General features: G+C 42.8%; 1 protein-coding gene across 1 annotated transcript; it reads left to right on the forward strand.

The window, feature by feature from the left end:
* The first annotated feature begins 130 nt into the window (after positions 1–130).
* On the forward strand, positions 131–7,739 carry mvk (mevalonate kinase). Its single transcript, XM_084023930.1, has 10 exons — positions 131–502; positions 600–747; positions 1,147–1,291; positions 2,919–3,074; positions 3,864–3,967; positions 4,106–4,151; positions 4,337–4,427; positions 4,837–4,956; positions 5,093–5,246; positions 6,878–7,739. Exons 1-10 carry the CDS (start codon positions 425–427, stop codon positions 7,027–7,029), a joined length of 1,194 nt encoding a protein of 397 aa, XP_083880056.1. The 5' UTR covers positions 131–424; the 3' UTR covers positions 7,030–7,739.
* The last annotated feature ends 9,887 nt before the right edge of the window (positions 7,740–17,626 follow it).

A 17,626-nucleotide genomic window follows, 5' to 3' on the forward strand; every position in this document is an offset into this window, starting at 1 on the left:
GGTTCGTTTTCATCGCACGATTGGTCAGGGTTTGACAGCGCGGGGGCGCTGATTGGACAAAACTAGATATGTCCAACTAGCTGCGACGCTGATTGGATACTGGGAGGCAAACCTACAGTTGTCCTTCCTCCCGTGTGTCGGCCGTGTTTTTAACATGTATTTGTCACGCTGCGTTGAGACTCGACTCAGAGCACAGAGCAACGTCTTGTAGACTGACCAAAAATCATGCTTTGTTAAACTCTATATCCGTCGAGTCTCCATAAAAAAACACGGAGCTGTGCGGCAGAGTTGTCAACTGCTTGTTTGCTGCTTCAGAGGATTAGCATTCGCTAAAGGTGGCTAAGCTAGCTAATAATAACACTGTCGTTGACAAGTTGAAGTGGAAGCTGCCCGGTGCTGGAAAGACTTTTGAATTGTTGCAGAAATGCAAGTTAAGGACGTATTCGTGTCTGCTCCAGGGAAGGCGATCCTCCACGGAGAGCACGCGGTGGTGCACGGGAAGGTAACCTGAAAGTGCAGCTGAGAGATGATGATAATAATGAGAGTTTTAAAGTGAAGCTGTGTAACTTAATCACCATGTGTTCTCTGCTGCATTGCAGGTGGCTCTTGCCGTGAGTTTGAATCTGAGAACATATCTATGGTTGAAAGGTACAACGACGGGCAATGTTTGCATCAACCTCCCAAATATTGACACGTTCCTGTGCTGGGACCTCTCCGAACTGAGGCAGCTTATTCCGGATTCCTGTGGTAAGTGATAGTTCAGCACTGGGGACCATTAATGCTTATATACACTGAAATCCTACCTGCATCATGAATCCCATAGTCCAATACCTTCTTCTGCAAACTCCAATCATATTTTACCTTCTGTTTAATTTCCCACAGCTTTCTATTTGTTATATAAAGACTATGTAAGTTCTAATGCAGCGATAAACTCCATCATTCACATATTGTCTGAGGTATCAGTTTTTGGACGTACAATTAACTGAGACAACTTACCTCTAACCTGATGAGTACATTTTGCAGCATTTATCATTATACACCAACATATCTGATTTTATTTCATGCACCTACAGATCTAAGTGTGTGTTGTTGTGATATTATGGACTGATTTTGATGATTTCTCTGTATTGAAACTTATGTTAACAGGTAAAAGGGAGGAGGCGAAACGCCTGGATGCTGAACTTGTAAGGAGACTCCGTGAATTTGTTGGTGTCACCGATGGAAACTTGGATACTTCCGATATGGCCACGATAACCTTCCTCTACATCTACCTCTCTCTGTTTGGACCAGGGTGAGATGGCTCGTACCAACATTTGTTCATTTTATTATTGCAGCTCCTTGCCTCAGGTGGCCACAACAACCGTGTTACACCTTACAGATATTTCTTATACTAAACCAGAGACGAGACCCAGCAAATGTCATCCTATTGCAGAGCTGTAGTGCCAGTTGTTTTAGGCCAGCCACGGGCATATTTGCAAGAAAAGTATAATTTAAAAACACAGATGTAGACCTATCTTTGTGCTCCATCTACAGGCAAGGCATTAGCATCTGAACCAATCTGGCCCTGCAGATTTGGTACCTTTGCCACCTGCAGGCAATGAGTGTTGCAGCTGCATCTCTAATTTTTTTATAGCTATTGATAGTGTGTGTGTGATGGATCACCAGATTTAAGACGGACTAGTCTGCTGGAAATCCAATAAAACATTTTTTGTTAGGAAGGGAATTAAGAAAAAAATGCTTGAAATGCAAACATTTGATATCTTTAGAGAAGCTGAATCGTTTTCATGATAGTGTTTAATGTCCTCTTTAGAATAGCGTTCCATAAATAATGGTGTCAAATTTCCATTTATTATTTCATTTTAGCCAATAGGTGGCACAAGTGTTAAATACACACATACACATTTGAAAAAAATAAATAAAGAAGTAAAAAAAGACAACACTAATTTCCTGAAGGTGACACATCTGATCATTTTGCAGCAGCTATTACTTTCTGAGCCTATAGATGGCGATCTTAAACTGGAAAAAACATCTCAACCTGCTAGACTGGAATTTGTGAGTTTGTTTGGGAGCCAATTGAAATGATATTGTGCTGAGTAATGTTATTTATCATATATAGCAAAGTATAGTGTATCATGGTTGGGCATACTTGATAATTGTATGTTGCACTGTGACTACTCCACATACTTACGTTGAGATGAAATGATCAACTAAATGTTTTAAATTAAATTGTTAAAAATGGGTTATAAAAGCTCATAAGTATTTGTTAAAGGCAGAAGTCATTCCAGCCCTTTTGGAAATGCTTTATTGCAATAAAATGTACTTGTACTCACTATCGGTCTAGATGTATTCCGAGGGTTGTTTTCGCTGCATCTGAAAAAAATCCCTCCACCTTGAAATGAAAACAGTGAAAGGAGACAGACAGAAAGGCCAGATGTTGGTTTTGGCGACTCCAGCAGCTGCGAGCACCGAAGATGCTCAGGAACATTAGAGCTGCAGGTTGTTGAGTCGTTTAATCGGTGCTGACACGGTGCTGCCGTGTCTCGGAGAGGTGATGGGTTCTGACAGAATGGCCACTAATGAGAGTCTGGCACTAGGCCACACTGCAGCTTTTAACAAGTCTGGATGTGTTTTTCCCCCGAGAGAAGAGCCGGACAATTAGTTTGGAGTATTCTCCTGTCTGCCCAAAAGCACCTTCCCTGACAGACATCGACAGCAATGTCAAGCAAGTTTCAGTCCCATATAGTAGTGTATGGATTATTTAGTTAAGTTAGTAGTTAAGTAAGTACTATAACTGTCGCAGTAATATGATTAAGTAAAGAAGGGGAAATTATACAATATTTACTTAATCCTTAATTAAGTCATAGTATTTGGGTGTTTCCATACAAACAGAGGCTCAGTTTTTCTGTTTATTTCCACAGTGAGCTGCCCAGCTTGACGGTGTCCGTGTGGTCGGAGCTGCCGACCGGAGCAGGACTGGGGTCAAGTGCTGCCTACTCTGTGTGTTTAGCTGCAGCTCTGCTCTGCGCCAGCGGAGGCATCCCTGCTCCTCTCAAAGAGTGGGAGTTCACTGCCAGGTAGCCACTGTGTATGAAGGGAAGGTCTCTTTAATGAGCTGTGTATGCAGTATGTGCAGACCACAGTTAGCGTAGACAGAATTCCAAGGCCTGATGGATATGCTCAGGAAAATGTCTCTTACTGTGTAAAAAGTCTTATTAAAATGTATTTGGTTTGAAGTTTATGGAGAATATGAAACACCTTGAATTATTATTATACTTTAATAAAAAAACTGATGCATAGATATCAACACAAAACATGAGTGACAACATTATATAGTATATAGTATTTCAAGTGTTGTGGCCAAAAGACTGCAAAATCAACCCTTTAATGGTCTATATTTTGATTTTACATATGGTCGTTTCAAATCTGAACAATTGACACAGATGAGAGCAGAAAGTCCTGGCAGCGGTTTTATGTAAATTGCAATCATAATTTTTGCATTTGTGGTTATTAGTTTCAGATTCATTCTTTATTATTATGTTATTTGCTTTCACGGTCTTTACACAATCAAACACTCAAAACACTCAGAGGGTACAACGTTCTTCCAGAAGCTATTTTATTTATTTATTTATTTATTTTTATGTAGAATAGTTGTCTATATCTACAGCCAGAGGGGAGATGGGTGAAGCATAGGCAGAGGGGTGTGTTTTATGTCACACTGCATTATAAGGTGACCAAAAAGCAACATTTTAGTCATCGCACACTGCATCCTTATAATCACAAGGAGCAGATTAAGTAGTTGGAGGTTGGCTCTGTGATGGTCTGTCGAGATGCAAAGTTCTGCTCTAATTTACAAATGATTGCAGGTGGTGTCAGGAGGACCTGGAGCGGATCAACAGCTGGGCTTTCCAAGGGGAGATGATCATCCATGGTAATCCTTCAGGAGTAGACAACGCTGTAGGAACATGGGGTGAGATACGGTGCAGTACATTATGGTGTTATACCTGCCTTCGTCTCCATGCGCACGCAGCACGCTTTAATGGAACCACCACTGTTCATTTTCATTTGATGATTATCTATTTAATGATTTTGATTTCCCTGTATATAGGTGGCATGCTGAGATTCTTGGCCGGAAAGATAATACCACTGAGCAGGTAGTGACACTGATTAACAATTTTTAATTTGATTTAATTTAAAAAGAGCATGCAGTGAATTAGAGTCTTTTTTTTCTCACAAAAAAAAAAAATGCCTGGGTTGAGTGAATGCACCATAATATTATTGTATTGTAATATATATATTGACTGTATGAACTCTCAGATCTGTCTGCTTTATTTTCCAGGGTACCGTTATTAAGAATCCTCCTCACCAACACCAAAGTACCACGCAGCACCAAGGTACTTGTTGCCAGGGTGAAGGACAAGATTAACAAGGTACTAAATGGTTTCTTCCTCCCCCGTGTGTTACTTGCCGACACTGTAATTAATATAATAGGCGGTGCTTTTGCATGGCAGATACTCCAGAGCCGGGCGCTGAGTGCCTTCATAAAATATTGAAATTAAACTCTTAGCTAGCGCCCCTGTGTGCTGTTGCCTTGGTGACACCAGCAGGTGTGCGGATTCCTGCCTCAGACATGGATCGGTCTGGATGGCAGTGATGTGATCAGGCTGGAGCGCGACGAAAAACCAACCTGCCATTTAAAGATCTGTGTGTGTATGAAGCTGTTTTTTAAACAGAAAGACGTGTTGTTTTTCCACCGTATCTGCAGTGATGATGACTTTGTGCAGAGGGCCTGTGCACAAGTGATGTTGACCTGCTGTGTTTTATTTCCCCCTCTTGTAGTTTCCCTCCATCATGAACCCCGTGCTCGACTCGGTTGATGCCGTTTCCTGCACTTGTGAGAAAGTCCTCTCAGAGATGACCTCTGAGCCCATCACTGGAGAGCACTACAACATTCTAGAGGTACAAAATAGTTATAGATTGTCTTCTGCATCATAAATGAACCATTGAGATGTCCAGTAAAGTATAATTGCAATACTTAAAATAAAGTGTCCATTAGAAACAGTGACTCACAACAGCTGTGTCTTATCATTTCTAGGAGCTCATTGACATAAACCAGCACCATCTGAATGTGATGGGTGTGGGCCACCCTACCCTGGACACACTGTGCCAGGTCACATTGACCAAAGGGCTCCATAGCAAGCTAACCGGCGCAGGGGGAGGCGGCTGTGGCATCACCCTCCTGAGACCAGGTACTGCAGGCCAAACACTGTGCATTTTTAATTGTTGTAAAAAGGCTTTTTAAAAAAAAAAAAGAAGCAGTTTATGCTTATAGAGCTTTATATTTAATTATAGTTGCTTCTGCGTTTTTTCCTTCCTTAAACTATTAATCACCCAGAACACACAAAGAACAATACCTACAGGCCGTTAACGTCAAAACCTCTTATCTTCTGTGAATGTTTTCAAAATCAAATGATCTCTGTGAACAGATTAGAAATCGAGGGAACCCTTCAGAGGTGATTGTTGCTGCTTTTCAACATGCAAAATAAATGTAATTAGAAGCGTCGTTAGTGAACGTGGACACATCCTGTCTGCTCTTACTGAAGGCCTGGATGGAGCTCTAGCTGGAGAACTTACACACTATATAACAATACTAGGACTTCAAACATCCATTCAAGTTTTCCATTGACCACTATAGTGACTGCTATATATGACCAGTCCTTGTGTAAAGGCGTACAAAGGACAAAATAAAAAGAGCACTTAAACTCTGCATTACTCAGCATTTAACAGCATTACATGGAGGTCAAACATGGCCCACCATCCTCTCTGCGCTTCACTGGCCTTGAAAAAATGAGTCTTATTAGAGGAAGAGATATTCCAAAACGCTCTGGTTCCCAGAGGCCTTTATAATAGTTTTAGTTTTAAACCTTCGATGATACAGCAGCAGTTTTCTTGTATTCCTGTTCTAGGCTGTATTTTTGTTAGTTGGAATTTGTAATTTTGAGTTACTTTCATTGAAATTAATCTCATTTTGTCGAGTCTTCACCGAATCCTTCAATGGATTTTGAGTTGGTGAGTTTGGTGAGCGGATCAGTCTGACTCCTGCTGACAACAAATGTTCTTTTTTTCCTCAAACGCTCCCTCACTCTCCCTCCCTGAAACAGCTATTTGAGTGGCAGGAAATGATGAGAAGGCTGCACAAGAGGGCTCCTTTTGGTGTCGTGTGGAATTGGTTATAAGGAAACTTTATATCATCCTCTCTGACAAAACAAACAAGCAAAGAACCTGCCACTTCCGTCTTTGTTTATGCCTGCAGCCTGTAACATACTGGATTTTTCTAAGTGTAAACTCCTCTAAATAGATTTTAAAATGCTCTTTATTTGTTTTCTCAGCAAACCTTCCCATCTGTGTGAATTGCAGCCATTTTCAAATACATCGTCTGGTGTCTCAGAGTCGGTGTTAAAGCTCCTTGAGATAAGAAAGCAAACCCTAAGTTCAGTCATTTTATCATCACGTTAGAACTCCTCTCGCGTCTGAAGCTTTAAATGTAAGGCTGGCGTGTGGTTAGTGTTACTGTGCATCTGCAGCTGAATTGGGCTTTGGACCATTTCCTTTGCAACAAACAGCAGGGGAACGCCAGATGTTTGGTGGGATCACCTTCTTTTTCTACGTCTATGAGATATTGACGTGAGTGACGAGGTTTTTGTGACAGGTTCATCCCTGAAAGCAACACTGTAGGCCGTTTAGTGATGTACACTACACACATTAACAGCCATCTCGTTGGCTTGTAATCCATTTCATTTTTAATGTGTAACTATAGTATAGTGACTAACTGACATAACTCTTTTTGACATGACTTTAATATGACTTATTTGTTTTGTAGAAACGGATTCCTCTGTTGTCCAGACTGCAGTGGAAGCCTTGAAAGACTGTGGCTTTGACTGCTGGGAAACGAGTATTGGAGGGGCGGGTGTCCTGCAGCTCTCTCCTGTCTCCATTAAGGAGGAGGTTCTGGAGATTTTGAAGCGTTACTGAGACTGTGGCTGAACAAGAGGACAGTTTGTCTTCTTGTTGTTTTACCTCAAGGCCGGAGGTACGCTCAACTCATGAAGTGTGAACCGAGAAAAATGTTCCACAGCTGGACTGACCTTCCTCAAGTTTCATTCCAACAGTTTGGAAACTAACAAAGCAACTGTGTCTAACAAATTCCTGAAAATAATTTTGAACCGTGGGATACTCAAGGGCACAATTATATGTAATGAGAGCCATGTCCACTAGGTGGCAGCAGCGTTGCACAAATGCTTGTTATTCGGTAGGATTTATGGTATGAGGCTCTGGCAAATTGATTAATGTGTGGGTGAAGCACTGGCAGAATTAATTTATTGTTTCATGCAAATGTTAAATGCAGTACGGCCAACCCATCTTAATGGATCAGATGATCGTCAGTCTTTAATTGCTTGCTCTTGGCGTTAACGGTGTAGAATGACGGTGGTCATTTTACAGGAAATTATGACGGAGAAAAGTTTGATAAATGGAATTGTTTCATGATAACAAAGCCTTCTTCATTCTTCACTGTTCTACAAATGGATTTATCAAGGTGTGATATTTCTCAGCATCACCATTAATGTCGGTGAGACCAGGAAATATTAATTTCATAAATATACATTTGCATATAATGTAAATAATGTAATAAATTCTCATAAATATAGATGTATGCTGTTTTTAATTAACCTCCAAGCTATTGTTTTATTTGTTTAATCTAATTTTAACATGAAAGTAATTGCAAACAATTCAGAAATCTCAAAATATGATACGTGTTTGGGTTTGGTTAAAAAAAATAAAAAAAATAATGCACTTTTAAAAAGCTGTTTTGTTAAAAGACGTTGGGAAGAGGGCGACAGCAGGAGTGTGTAGCCTCTCTGGAGCCTCTGGATTAGCGTCACTAAAATGTGAATCAACAACAACCAGCGTCCTTCTGTGAGTCACACATTTATGCTGACACACACACACACACACACACACACACACACACACACACACACACACACCAGCTTTCTCAAATTCCCCTCCACTTAATTGCTCGTCCTCCTCAGCATTACGAAATATTCTGCAAATGCCGCAGATACAGAAGAAGGATCTGTATAGAATATCTGTGATTTGGGGAAAAGGTCAGAGTGGGATTCAGTTGAGTTGCATATCCATTTCATTTTCATTTTTTTTTTTTTTTTTAAATGTCATGAAGATTGAGTAGTACGAATCCGGCAGTCTATGTGAATACACAACATTTGTCACCCTCCCTCCTTTTCCGCCTGGCGCCCCCTCTGTCCCCTTGAATTGTGTCATCTTTATGTCAGGGCAGCCCCCCGTCAGTGCGCCGCACAGTTGCCCCTAACCCCTGCTGGAATTTAATTACCACTGCGCTTTTCAATTGAAATGGCATTGACGAGGGGGGACAAGAGGGAGACAACAGAGCCTGTTTCATTTGAAGCCCCTTCTCTTTCTTTTCCGTCTCATTCTCTCTCTCACTCCTTTTACCCCTGCAAGGCACAGATGGTATTTTTTTTTTATCAATGTCAGCGCCTGCTTCTTTCTGCTCTGATGAATAGAATCTAAAGAGGCCCTGAGATTATTTCAGATAACAGAGGGCGTGAGGAAAGGGGGTCAAGGATAGAGGGAGAATGTCAGAATGAGAGGGGATGCCGTCCAAGCAGCGAGGGACGAGACGCACAAATCATTTAACATTTAACGCTGAGGGAGTTTTGTCCGGATGGATCAATGTGGGAGAATCAAGGATGTATTAAATAATTATGTCCAAGCAGGAGGAATGAAATGTGAATTTGCTGAGTGGTCATGCTCACTGTGGCACATTCCCTCTGGTCCCTCAGTCCACTGGTGAAATGCTTGTCAGGAGCCATTAAGTTTGAACACAGAATTCGACCTGACTGACATCGTGATCATGTTGCTGTTGGCCACTGGTTTCACTAACAGGGATTCACTGTGTGACTTCCTATAGTGGGCCTTTGCATTAACATATAGAGGCCTCTGGATCACAGTGTGCTGCCTGTTATATGAGGAAATGACTTGTGTGTTATAATTTATGTCAGGATGTGTGTGTCGAAAGGGATGTGCAAATGGCCACAGCAGGGGAAGATTTGTGCGACCATCCTCTCCCAGCATTCATACCGGCACACACTGACTGAGGCAACATCAACATCATGAGCTCCTCTCAGTCATGATGGCCTGCGTGATCCTCCTGGGGGTGTTTGCCCTTTCGGTAAGTTGGGGGTTTTGGACGGTGTTAGTTGCAGGGGTCCAATCAAGACGGCGGGGTACAATAGCGCTGCCAAAGGATTTAGTCTAAGACGATCATTGAATTGTTTTGTTCAGTCTCAGCTCCTCACAATACATTGTTTTATCCAAAGGACATTTCCTTGAAATATGCAGATGGGATACAGGTTTCACCATTAAAGGTTTAATATGCAACAATTTCCTAAAACGGCAAAACAATGTATAGACTGAAAAAATAACCCCACTTATTCTCACTAATGACTCCATTAGATGTGTGTGGTGTATCTGTATCTGACCCTACTGTCACTACACAGGATCAGAGAGAGCAGGCAGGCCACAGCAGGATGAGGAGTGCAGGTTTTTGGGTCTGGTATCTAACAAAGCCAATAACGCAACTCCATATTATACCTTTAACCATCTTTGGCCTCCAAATGAAGCTACAAATGTCTACTTAAAACTACTAATACTAGTAGAAACTAAAACTAGCTCTGTTAGCTAAATGCTAACATGCTGATGATTAGCAGGTTTAGTTCGAGTGTTTTCATGTGGGGTTGTATGAGGTACTCATCCATAGTCAGTGTCTTATCTATAGTAGATGGCGGTGGGCCCGCACCCTATTATGGAGAAACAGACAGGAGGTGGTCCTGAAAAAAAAAGTCAATATCCGTTTAAGTGTCCACTATTTTTAGAATATTTTCACCAGTTTATCTTGTGGTGAATCAGACGGGGAACTAAACTGAAACTCATCTAATCATCTGAGCTCTCTTCAAAGCCACCAGACTCACTTTGTAACAACCGTATGCTTTAGCTTCAGATTAAGTTTCACTTTCAGCTCAGTTCTAATTCTAACACTTCAACTGATAATTTAGCCACCTTAAAAAAAAAAAAATCAATGAGTTCTTCCACAGCAGTACATTACTCTGCCCCCGTTCTTGTACTCCTGTTTCTCCAACATGGGGGAGTGCTGACCGCCATCTAGTAATACAATGACTATGGATAAGTACCTCATGCAATCCCACTTCAAAACGCTTGAACAATCCTTTTTAACTCTTTTTTTTTTTATCCTGATTTTGGTCTAAAACTGGGCTCCACTCATGTTTATGTAACGGGCCCGCGGTGTACAGACCTGCTCGCTACTGTATGTATTATTGTAAACATCTGAAGCACACGACACGGAGCGACTCCCGGTCCACGTCCCATTTTCCATCACAGAATTGTATCATGTCATTGTATCGATCCCGTAATTGATTCTGTGAAGTCGAGAGCACCTGCAACATGCTCTGTCATCTCTCAGCGCCGGCAGCGCTCTTGTTTAATTGCAGGCTAAGGCGCTGGTTTTTCTTGTTGCCTTTGAAAAGCCTCATTGATTTTTATACCACCCTTCATCCGTGCTCTGCTCCGTTTTTAAGAGCAAATCCCTCCCGTCGAAGTTGCCCAGAATGTAAAAGTATGAAATCTGTCGGTGCTTTCCACAAGACTTCCATGTGCAATCCATACACATTAACTTTAAAAAAAGAGTCAGATTTCTGTGTCCCGTGGGAGGTTGTGTTGAAAAAGGGAAGGTGAAAGTTCATCGCTCTGTCCGCTTGGGTTATTTTTTATTAAAATGAAGGAATTCTTTTTGTTTATGAATTCCTGCACAAGAAATACATAATACTCTGATCGTACATTCCATTTATTAATCTGACGCCAGTAATCCAAACGGGAATGGTAATCTTTTTTGTCGGGCTTTAAACTGCAGTTTAGAAACTGGCACATAAATATATGCAGTGCATTAGGGGGTCTATATAGAACAAAAATATCCTAAATGAAATTTGATTTGCATTAATTTGAGAAGCAGCTTATCTAACATTCATACTTTGAACTTGCTTTGAATTAGAAATAGGTTCTCATCATTTCCCTGGGATTGCAGCCAATTTATTGGATTCCGTTCCCCCCCCCTCTGAGGCTTCGGGGAGGAGGATGATCTCAAAATGTTATCACATGACACCTTTTTGATTGATGGACCATTAAAACGTCAGCCAGATGTACTTAAAACCACAGCTTTTAGGTTGATAAATTTCGGCACAAATGGATACGTAAAGCTGTTAGAACCAAATATTCCCATCTAGAGCTCTTCTGCGTTCCGATAGTAATGGCTTTTCTATCTGCTTGCCTGTCTGTCTCTCTGTATGTTTCTTTTTGCACATTCTCCCGTCTCACAATGTCCCTCAACCACCGGTGAGAGACATGTAATTACAATGGGACAGGTAGGAGTGTTCATATTTCATCTGCTGCATTCACGATAACATCTAATAATCCGAAAGCGTTGCAAAATTGGTATCTCGTTGCTCATGCATTATGAATGAGTCACTGATTGCTTTTTTGCATAGATTAGCAATCATTTCACAGAAATCGTTCATATGAAAATGTGCCAGGAGGGTTCTATCCCTTTTTTTCCGAAGAGTTGAGGTGACACATCCCACCGCTTTTTAAGATAAGACGGATCAGGTGATACCACTTCTTCCCCTTGCTCCTCTGCTCCTTCTCCTGCTCTCTGATTTATTTCTCTATGCATATCATCATTGGGTCGGGGATAAGTGTAATTTTCAGCCCACTTTGCAACTGATTGCTCACTTAGTGAATATATTCAGCATCTGCAGTGTTATTGTGTTTGGAGCCAAGTGGCTAAGTACCACTGAGATTCTTTGGCATCAAAGTAAACATTTGCTGACTCCAGGAGTGCACCGCGAGAAGCGAATCTTCCTCGGAGCTCTGAGATCGCGCGCCCTGGGTGTGGATTTCAGTGACCTCTGGTTGTCCTGACTTGTTGCCTCAGATTGCCGTAGCACATAAGAGGCTCATATGGTCTAGTGGTTAGGAAAATAGGCCAGCGACCAGGTCGCAGCGTTGAGGTTTACATACCACTTTTGTTTCCTGCCAGGCAAATAACCCGCGTCACGTGATCTGCATCATCCAGTGAAATGCCGTGTGTGTGCAGCGTGTAGACTCGCCCTGAAACAGTTCAACTTAAAAGGACTCACACATAAAAGCTTTATTCAAGCTTTTGTTTGATGTGGACTCGGATTTCAGCTCGGCCTCGTTGCTGATTGAATAACGAAGGAAAAGTGTCAAAAAGCAGGAGGTGTGCGGATGCCGGCGTTGCATCTCCCATCGCAACCCCTGGCCTTTGCCCCCTTCCCCCGCACGGGCCGACTCTCAGCCAAGGCCCTGTGGAGGTTGGTGCCCTCTGCCTGACAGCCTGTCACTGTGCTATGGTGGTGATTTTTTTTTTTCTGCAGGAGATGGTGTCTGATTGGGAGCAGTGTGTGAATAGCCCTGTCACACTCGATAAGCCAGCAAGACGACCTGTGACGGGGACATATGGCATGTTTGACAGGGAGAGAGGGTGCGAATCGCACTGAATGATAAAATGGTGTTTTTCCCCCTTCGGCAATGTCATGCTTTCAGGCAAGCGTGTGGACCATCGCTCACTCAAGCGGCTGACTCCGGCCTCCTTGTGACATCTCCTTCAAGGTCCCGGGTTTCTCTGCCTCGCGCCTGGCCAATTCTGACACCGCGAGCCCATGCTGCTCACAGCTACTGCGTTAGCTTGTCGATGTCGGGGACATAATTGGATATCAGTTTAGGTTAGGGATGCACACTGGGAAATTCCTCTTAAGAGCCCATTTGTCAGAACTCCTCTTAAAGCTCTCCGCTGCTGCATTCTCTCATCCTCGTCTCTTTTCCGGACTGTCACACGCTTCACGCTGTTGATTAATACACACACTGTCTCATCAGATGACTCTAATTGACGGGTCCAGCCTCCTCAGGACCCTGTGTTATTTAAACGGCCATGAAGGAGGGAAGGAGGAGACAAACGGGCTTGGATTCCAGCGCGTTGGGGAAATTATTGAGTTGAACTGGGCGCTCTCTCATCCTCACTGTCAGCCAGGGTCTCGACTTCTGGTGTTGCGGCCCCAACTTCTATCCTGTCAGGTGTCACATTGTCTGTGTTTGTGGCCGTGACAGACAGCCCAGGTGTCACACTCAGGCTTCAGTGCACCATCAGACACCTCTGCTGTGGTCCCCAGTGGCTCACAGTCAGAGACAGCACAGTCCAATAACCCCTCTGAAACCCAGCGTGCCTCGCTCCCCGGGGACTCCCCTGTGGAGTTTACTCTCTGTCCATTGGGCCAGAACTTAGAAACTCTGCCAACAGTCACGTGATCCTCCTTTCACTCTGAATGCTAATTATAACACTTCAACCGCTTCAGAGCAACTGCCATTATTATGACGATTGCCATGGCTTCTTTATATAGAACACTTATTTCAAGTGGTGTAGATCGCTGTGCCGTATTTCAGTGATTCAGTGTAAAGTTTTAGGAAGGGTCCGGCCTCATGTAATCTATAATCAATATGGGAGAAAATGATAACGTACTTTTACGTTATTGTGCTTTACTTTCCATTTTCTGCTATACTTCTACGCCACTGTGTTTCAGAAGGAAATATTGTACTTTTATACTCAATTACATTTTCAACCATATTTAGGTGTTTATTTGCAAACACTTAACAAACCAGATATATGATCAGTTTATAAAATATGATCAATAAAACTCCCTCCTCAACATCAAAGCACTGCTTACCTCTTGATGCATCAGAAATAATAACACTTAAGAAGTACTTTTTAAAGGTTATTTTGCAGTAAAATCCAAGGGAGTGTTTTTACACTCTGACTACCACACAGTTTTGACAGCGGAATATGGTTTATTTAATTGAATCTTGATATTTCATAACATGTCAGCGGAAAAGATCTATTAATATTGTGGTTTTATCTGCATTTCTCAGCCCCAGAGTCAACAAAAACAAATATTATTCGAGTTTTGTTCCTTGATTTGGGTTTGTGGCTTAATAGCATAGCGACAATCACTTATTTTTGTCTTTTGTTGGATTTGTTTGATTATTCATTTAATTTTTAAAAATTGAATCTAACTGTACTCCAAAGTAAAATGAGTCTGTTTACATATGTTTAGAGGGTGTTGTATAATTCAATCCCAGTTTGGCCTTCAGTTCTTGCATATCCATAAATTGCGTTGACATTTTCCCATTTCTCAGAGCTGCTGTCTGTGTCAGTGTGAGCACTTTGTGACAGCTGCTGTTCCGCTGGACACAGTTTCAAGCTGAGCAGAGATAGGCCAGGACCTTCACTCATTGACCCCCGCATCAGATTTTTTTTTGTTCTGGATCCCATCAATAAGGCTTGAGTGGCAGGCTATCCTCTCACACAGCCACTCTGTCGAATGCTAAAGCAGACTCGGCCTTGCAGCCAGAGATGACCTCAGTGCTGCGAGCGTCCTGCTGCAGTCTCTGCCTTCATGACGACCACAAGAGCTTTTTATCATCCGCTGCACTTTGGCGATGTGGTGATTGTTCCCTAATCAGCTGTAAGGATCCTTTGGTCGTCAGAGAAACTTTAGCGAAGCAGGCATTTTAAGGATTTTGCCATTGTCCTAGAAGATTATATGGGATAGCTGGCACTACAGCAATATTCATAAATATGCATCGGGCTTTATAAACACTAGAAACAATGGCCATTTTGCATGATTGCATTCACTCACAGGAGGATAATATTGTGGAGAAGCCTATTTAAAGAATGGTGAAATGAATCAACTCTCTGATTAGCTGACAGAATCTGTGACTTTTGAAAGAAAGGATTTATGTTTTTTAAAGGAATGGAAGAAAATTTGACAGACGTTGATGCAGCCAATAGTGTATAACTGAAGAAGGATCTTAATAAGTCTGGAGGATTTCTAGAATGTATGTTTACATATAGAAAATTGTAATTTATTCAATTTCAATTTAAAATATTTTATACATTATTGAATATCATAAAATATAAAATTTCAGCATTTCAAGAGACTATTACTGATTTATTTAAGCATAAAACTCATTGAACGCGTTCTAAAATATCCTGTTTTTACCAATCCTGTATTACATGGTGATTACTTTTCTCTGACTGGACTGTTTTTTATGATCTTTTCTATAAGAAGTGTAGCAAGAAGGGAGGGGAAAAAAATGTACTACCACTGAGCATGAACACTGAAGTATTTAGTCCTCATCTGTAGTCATGAGGGCATGAGCACTGATGAGCACGGTCAGGGTCACAGCACTTAACTCTCCAAAGGAGGACCGGTGCTTGTAATCACATAATATGTACGATCTCTCATTCTAGTGGAGCTGACATTCGGCAAATGCAAATGGTTCCGTGGAGTTGTGAGAGTTTTGCTCTGTGCATGGTCGGTACGACGTGTATATACACACTATGTAAAGCGTGCCAAATGTAGACTGTGATGCTCGGGTTGTGAGGGGATCATGCAGGAGCTGCAGCCCTCTCCGCGCTGTCTCACCCCCCTCTGTAATTAAGAGCAACATTTTGTGTTAGATTATAGGGAGACCCATCGTGCCATTGAACCGGTCTGCCTGATTAATAAAAGGCAGCTAATTTCAGTGCAGGAAGGCAGTACTCCAAAATGGCTCCTAATTACACATTAGGAGTGTGAAAGGCTCCTGCCGCTCCGGCCTCAATCTCCCACCCCGGCAACCCCCCCCCCCCCCCCCCCCCCCCAGCACATTAACACCGCTCCCAGGAGTGGCTAATTCCAGCCAATCCGTCGGCACAATCAGTGGCAGATGTCAGGAATCGAAGATGATGAATTATGAATATCCCGGAGATGTGGATAGGATACCAGCGTGTGGGGGGTGGGGGGGGGGGGGGGTAGATTATTTTTCTCCTGTGCCATTTTGGGCAGCCAAACAAGCAGACGGATTCAGGGGGAGTGCGCGGTGGTTGGAGTGATTGATTCCTATTCGTCATTTTAAATGGGGTCCGACTGAAATTGGATGTTTTAGTGAAGTCGTCAAGGACTTTATGAGTCGGAGGGGGCTGTCTGGCAGTACAGGCACTGTGTCTGACTGTGATAGCAGTAATGACTTCCTCTCCTCCCTCCCCTGGGTGGTCAACTCAAGGGCTCAGGCAGCTGGGAATGATGTCCCGGAGAGGGCAACATGAACCTCTCAGTGCACGGCATTTGCATGGCGACATGATTACAGCTGAAAAATGGAGGAGATGTGGTGAGGGGTCGGGGCCGGGGGGTGGAAGGTGGCGACGGTAACAGCTGCACAGAAGAGGAGAGGAAATGGAGAGCAGTTGTTTTTGTCGCCATTGAGCCACCTCCTCAGATGCATGATGGGAATGTTTTGATGAAAAAGAACCGATACCTCCGCACCAATATATATAATAGATGCCTGATGTAATTACATTTCCATAACTTGTAGCCCCTTTTTTTCTCCTGATGAATAAAGATTGAGTTCAACTGAGCTTAATTCTTAAAGGTTGCTATCCAGCATCAGATCAGATATATTGCTTTTAAACTGGAGGCAGGTGCTTAAAGTATGCCTGACCTTTAAACATACCCTTTTCCTGTGAATGGAGGAGAAGCAGTGGACACTATCTGCTGCATCCAGGGACCTTGAGACACGCTGATGGAATCACATTCCTTGTCAAAACAGATGTCAAAGCGATGCTGCGGTGCATTGCTGACCGACCAGCCGACCGGCGAGCCGGCTGCCGATAGGTGAACGTACACCTGGACATCTGTGGGGGGTCAGAACCGCGCTGAGGGTCGAGCCGCCGGGCCACACTTCACCTTGCCACTTTCAATGAGCCCACAGTACATTTCCCTCAGCCTTCCTGCCATTCATCACCTCACCGTGACAGGCAAATTCATCTGAGCAGGAAGGAGAAGCTAATCCTCTATATCTGAGACAGTGATAGACTCGCTGCTCCACAGGACCAATGAAATTAGGCTAAAACTGCTGCGGGGGTTCACAGGAAATTGGCCTTGCCAATCATAGGCGGCGACTCTATGTTTTGCCAAGAGCCTCAAATTTAATGCCAGTCTAGCCTGCATCTGTTCATTTACATTGGCCTATTTTCATAATGCAAATGTGTCCGTCGCTGACTTTGATTGCCCTCTCGCTGAGAAGTTGCTGCTTTGACGTGATTTGGAGATTTAATGCAGGGAAATGTTTTGAATCCCTAATATCGGGAAATCAGAGGTAAACAGCAGGCCTATGTCCATAGTAGAGGATCAAGTATATATTATTTCAGATCTCTCCGACCCTCCGTACGGCTGTATTGATGCAATTTCAGCCCATTTTCCTGATGAGTGCCTCAGTTCTGACGCCCACACAGCTTCTCATAATCGCAGCGGTCAGCATATAAGTGGGCCCTCCACCAGCAACTCAGCAATATTGAAAAGTGAAAATCTATTCATCAACATGTTTTTCCGTTAACTACATCTGA

Source organism: Eutrigla gurnardus (assembly GCF_963514095.1).
Source record: "Eutrigla gurnardus genome assembly, chromosome: 13".
NCBI classification, from domain to species: Eukaryota; Metazoa; Chordata; class Actinopteri; order Perciformes; family Triglidae; genus Eutrigla; species Eutrigla gurnardus.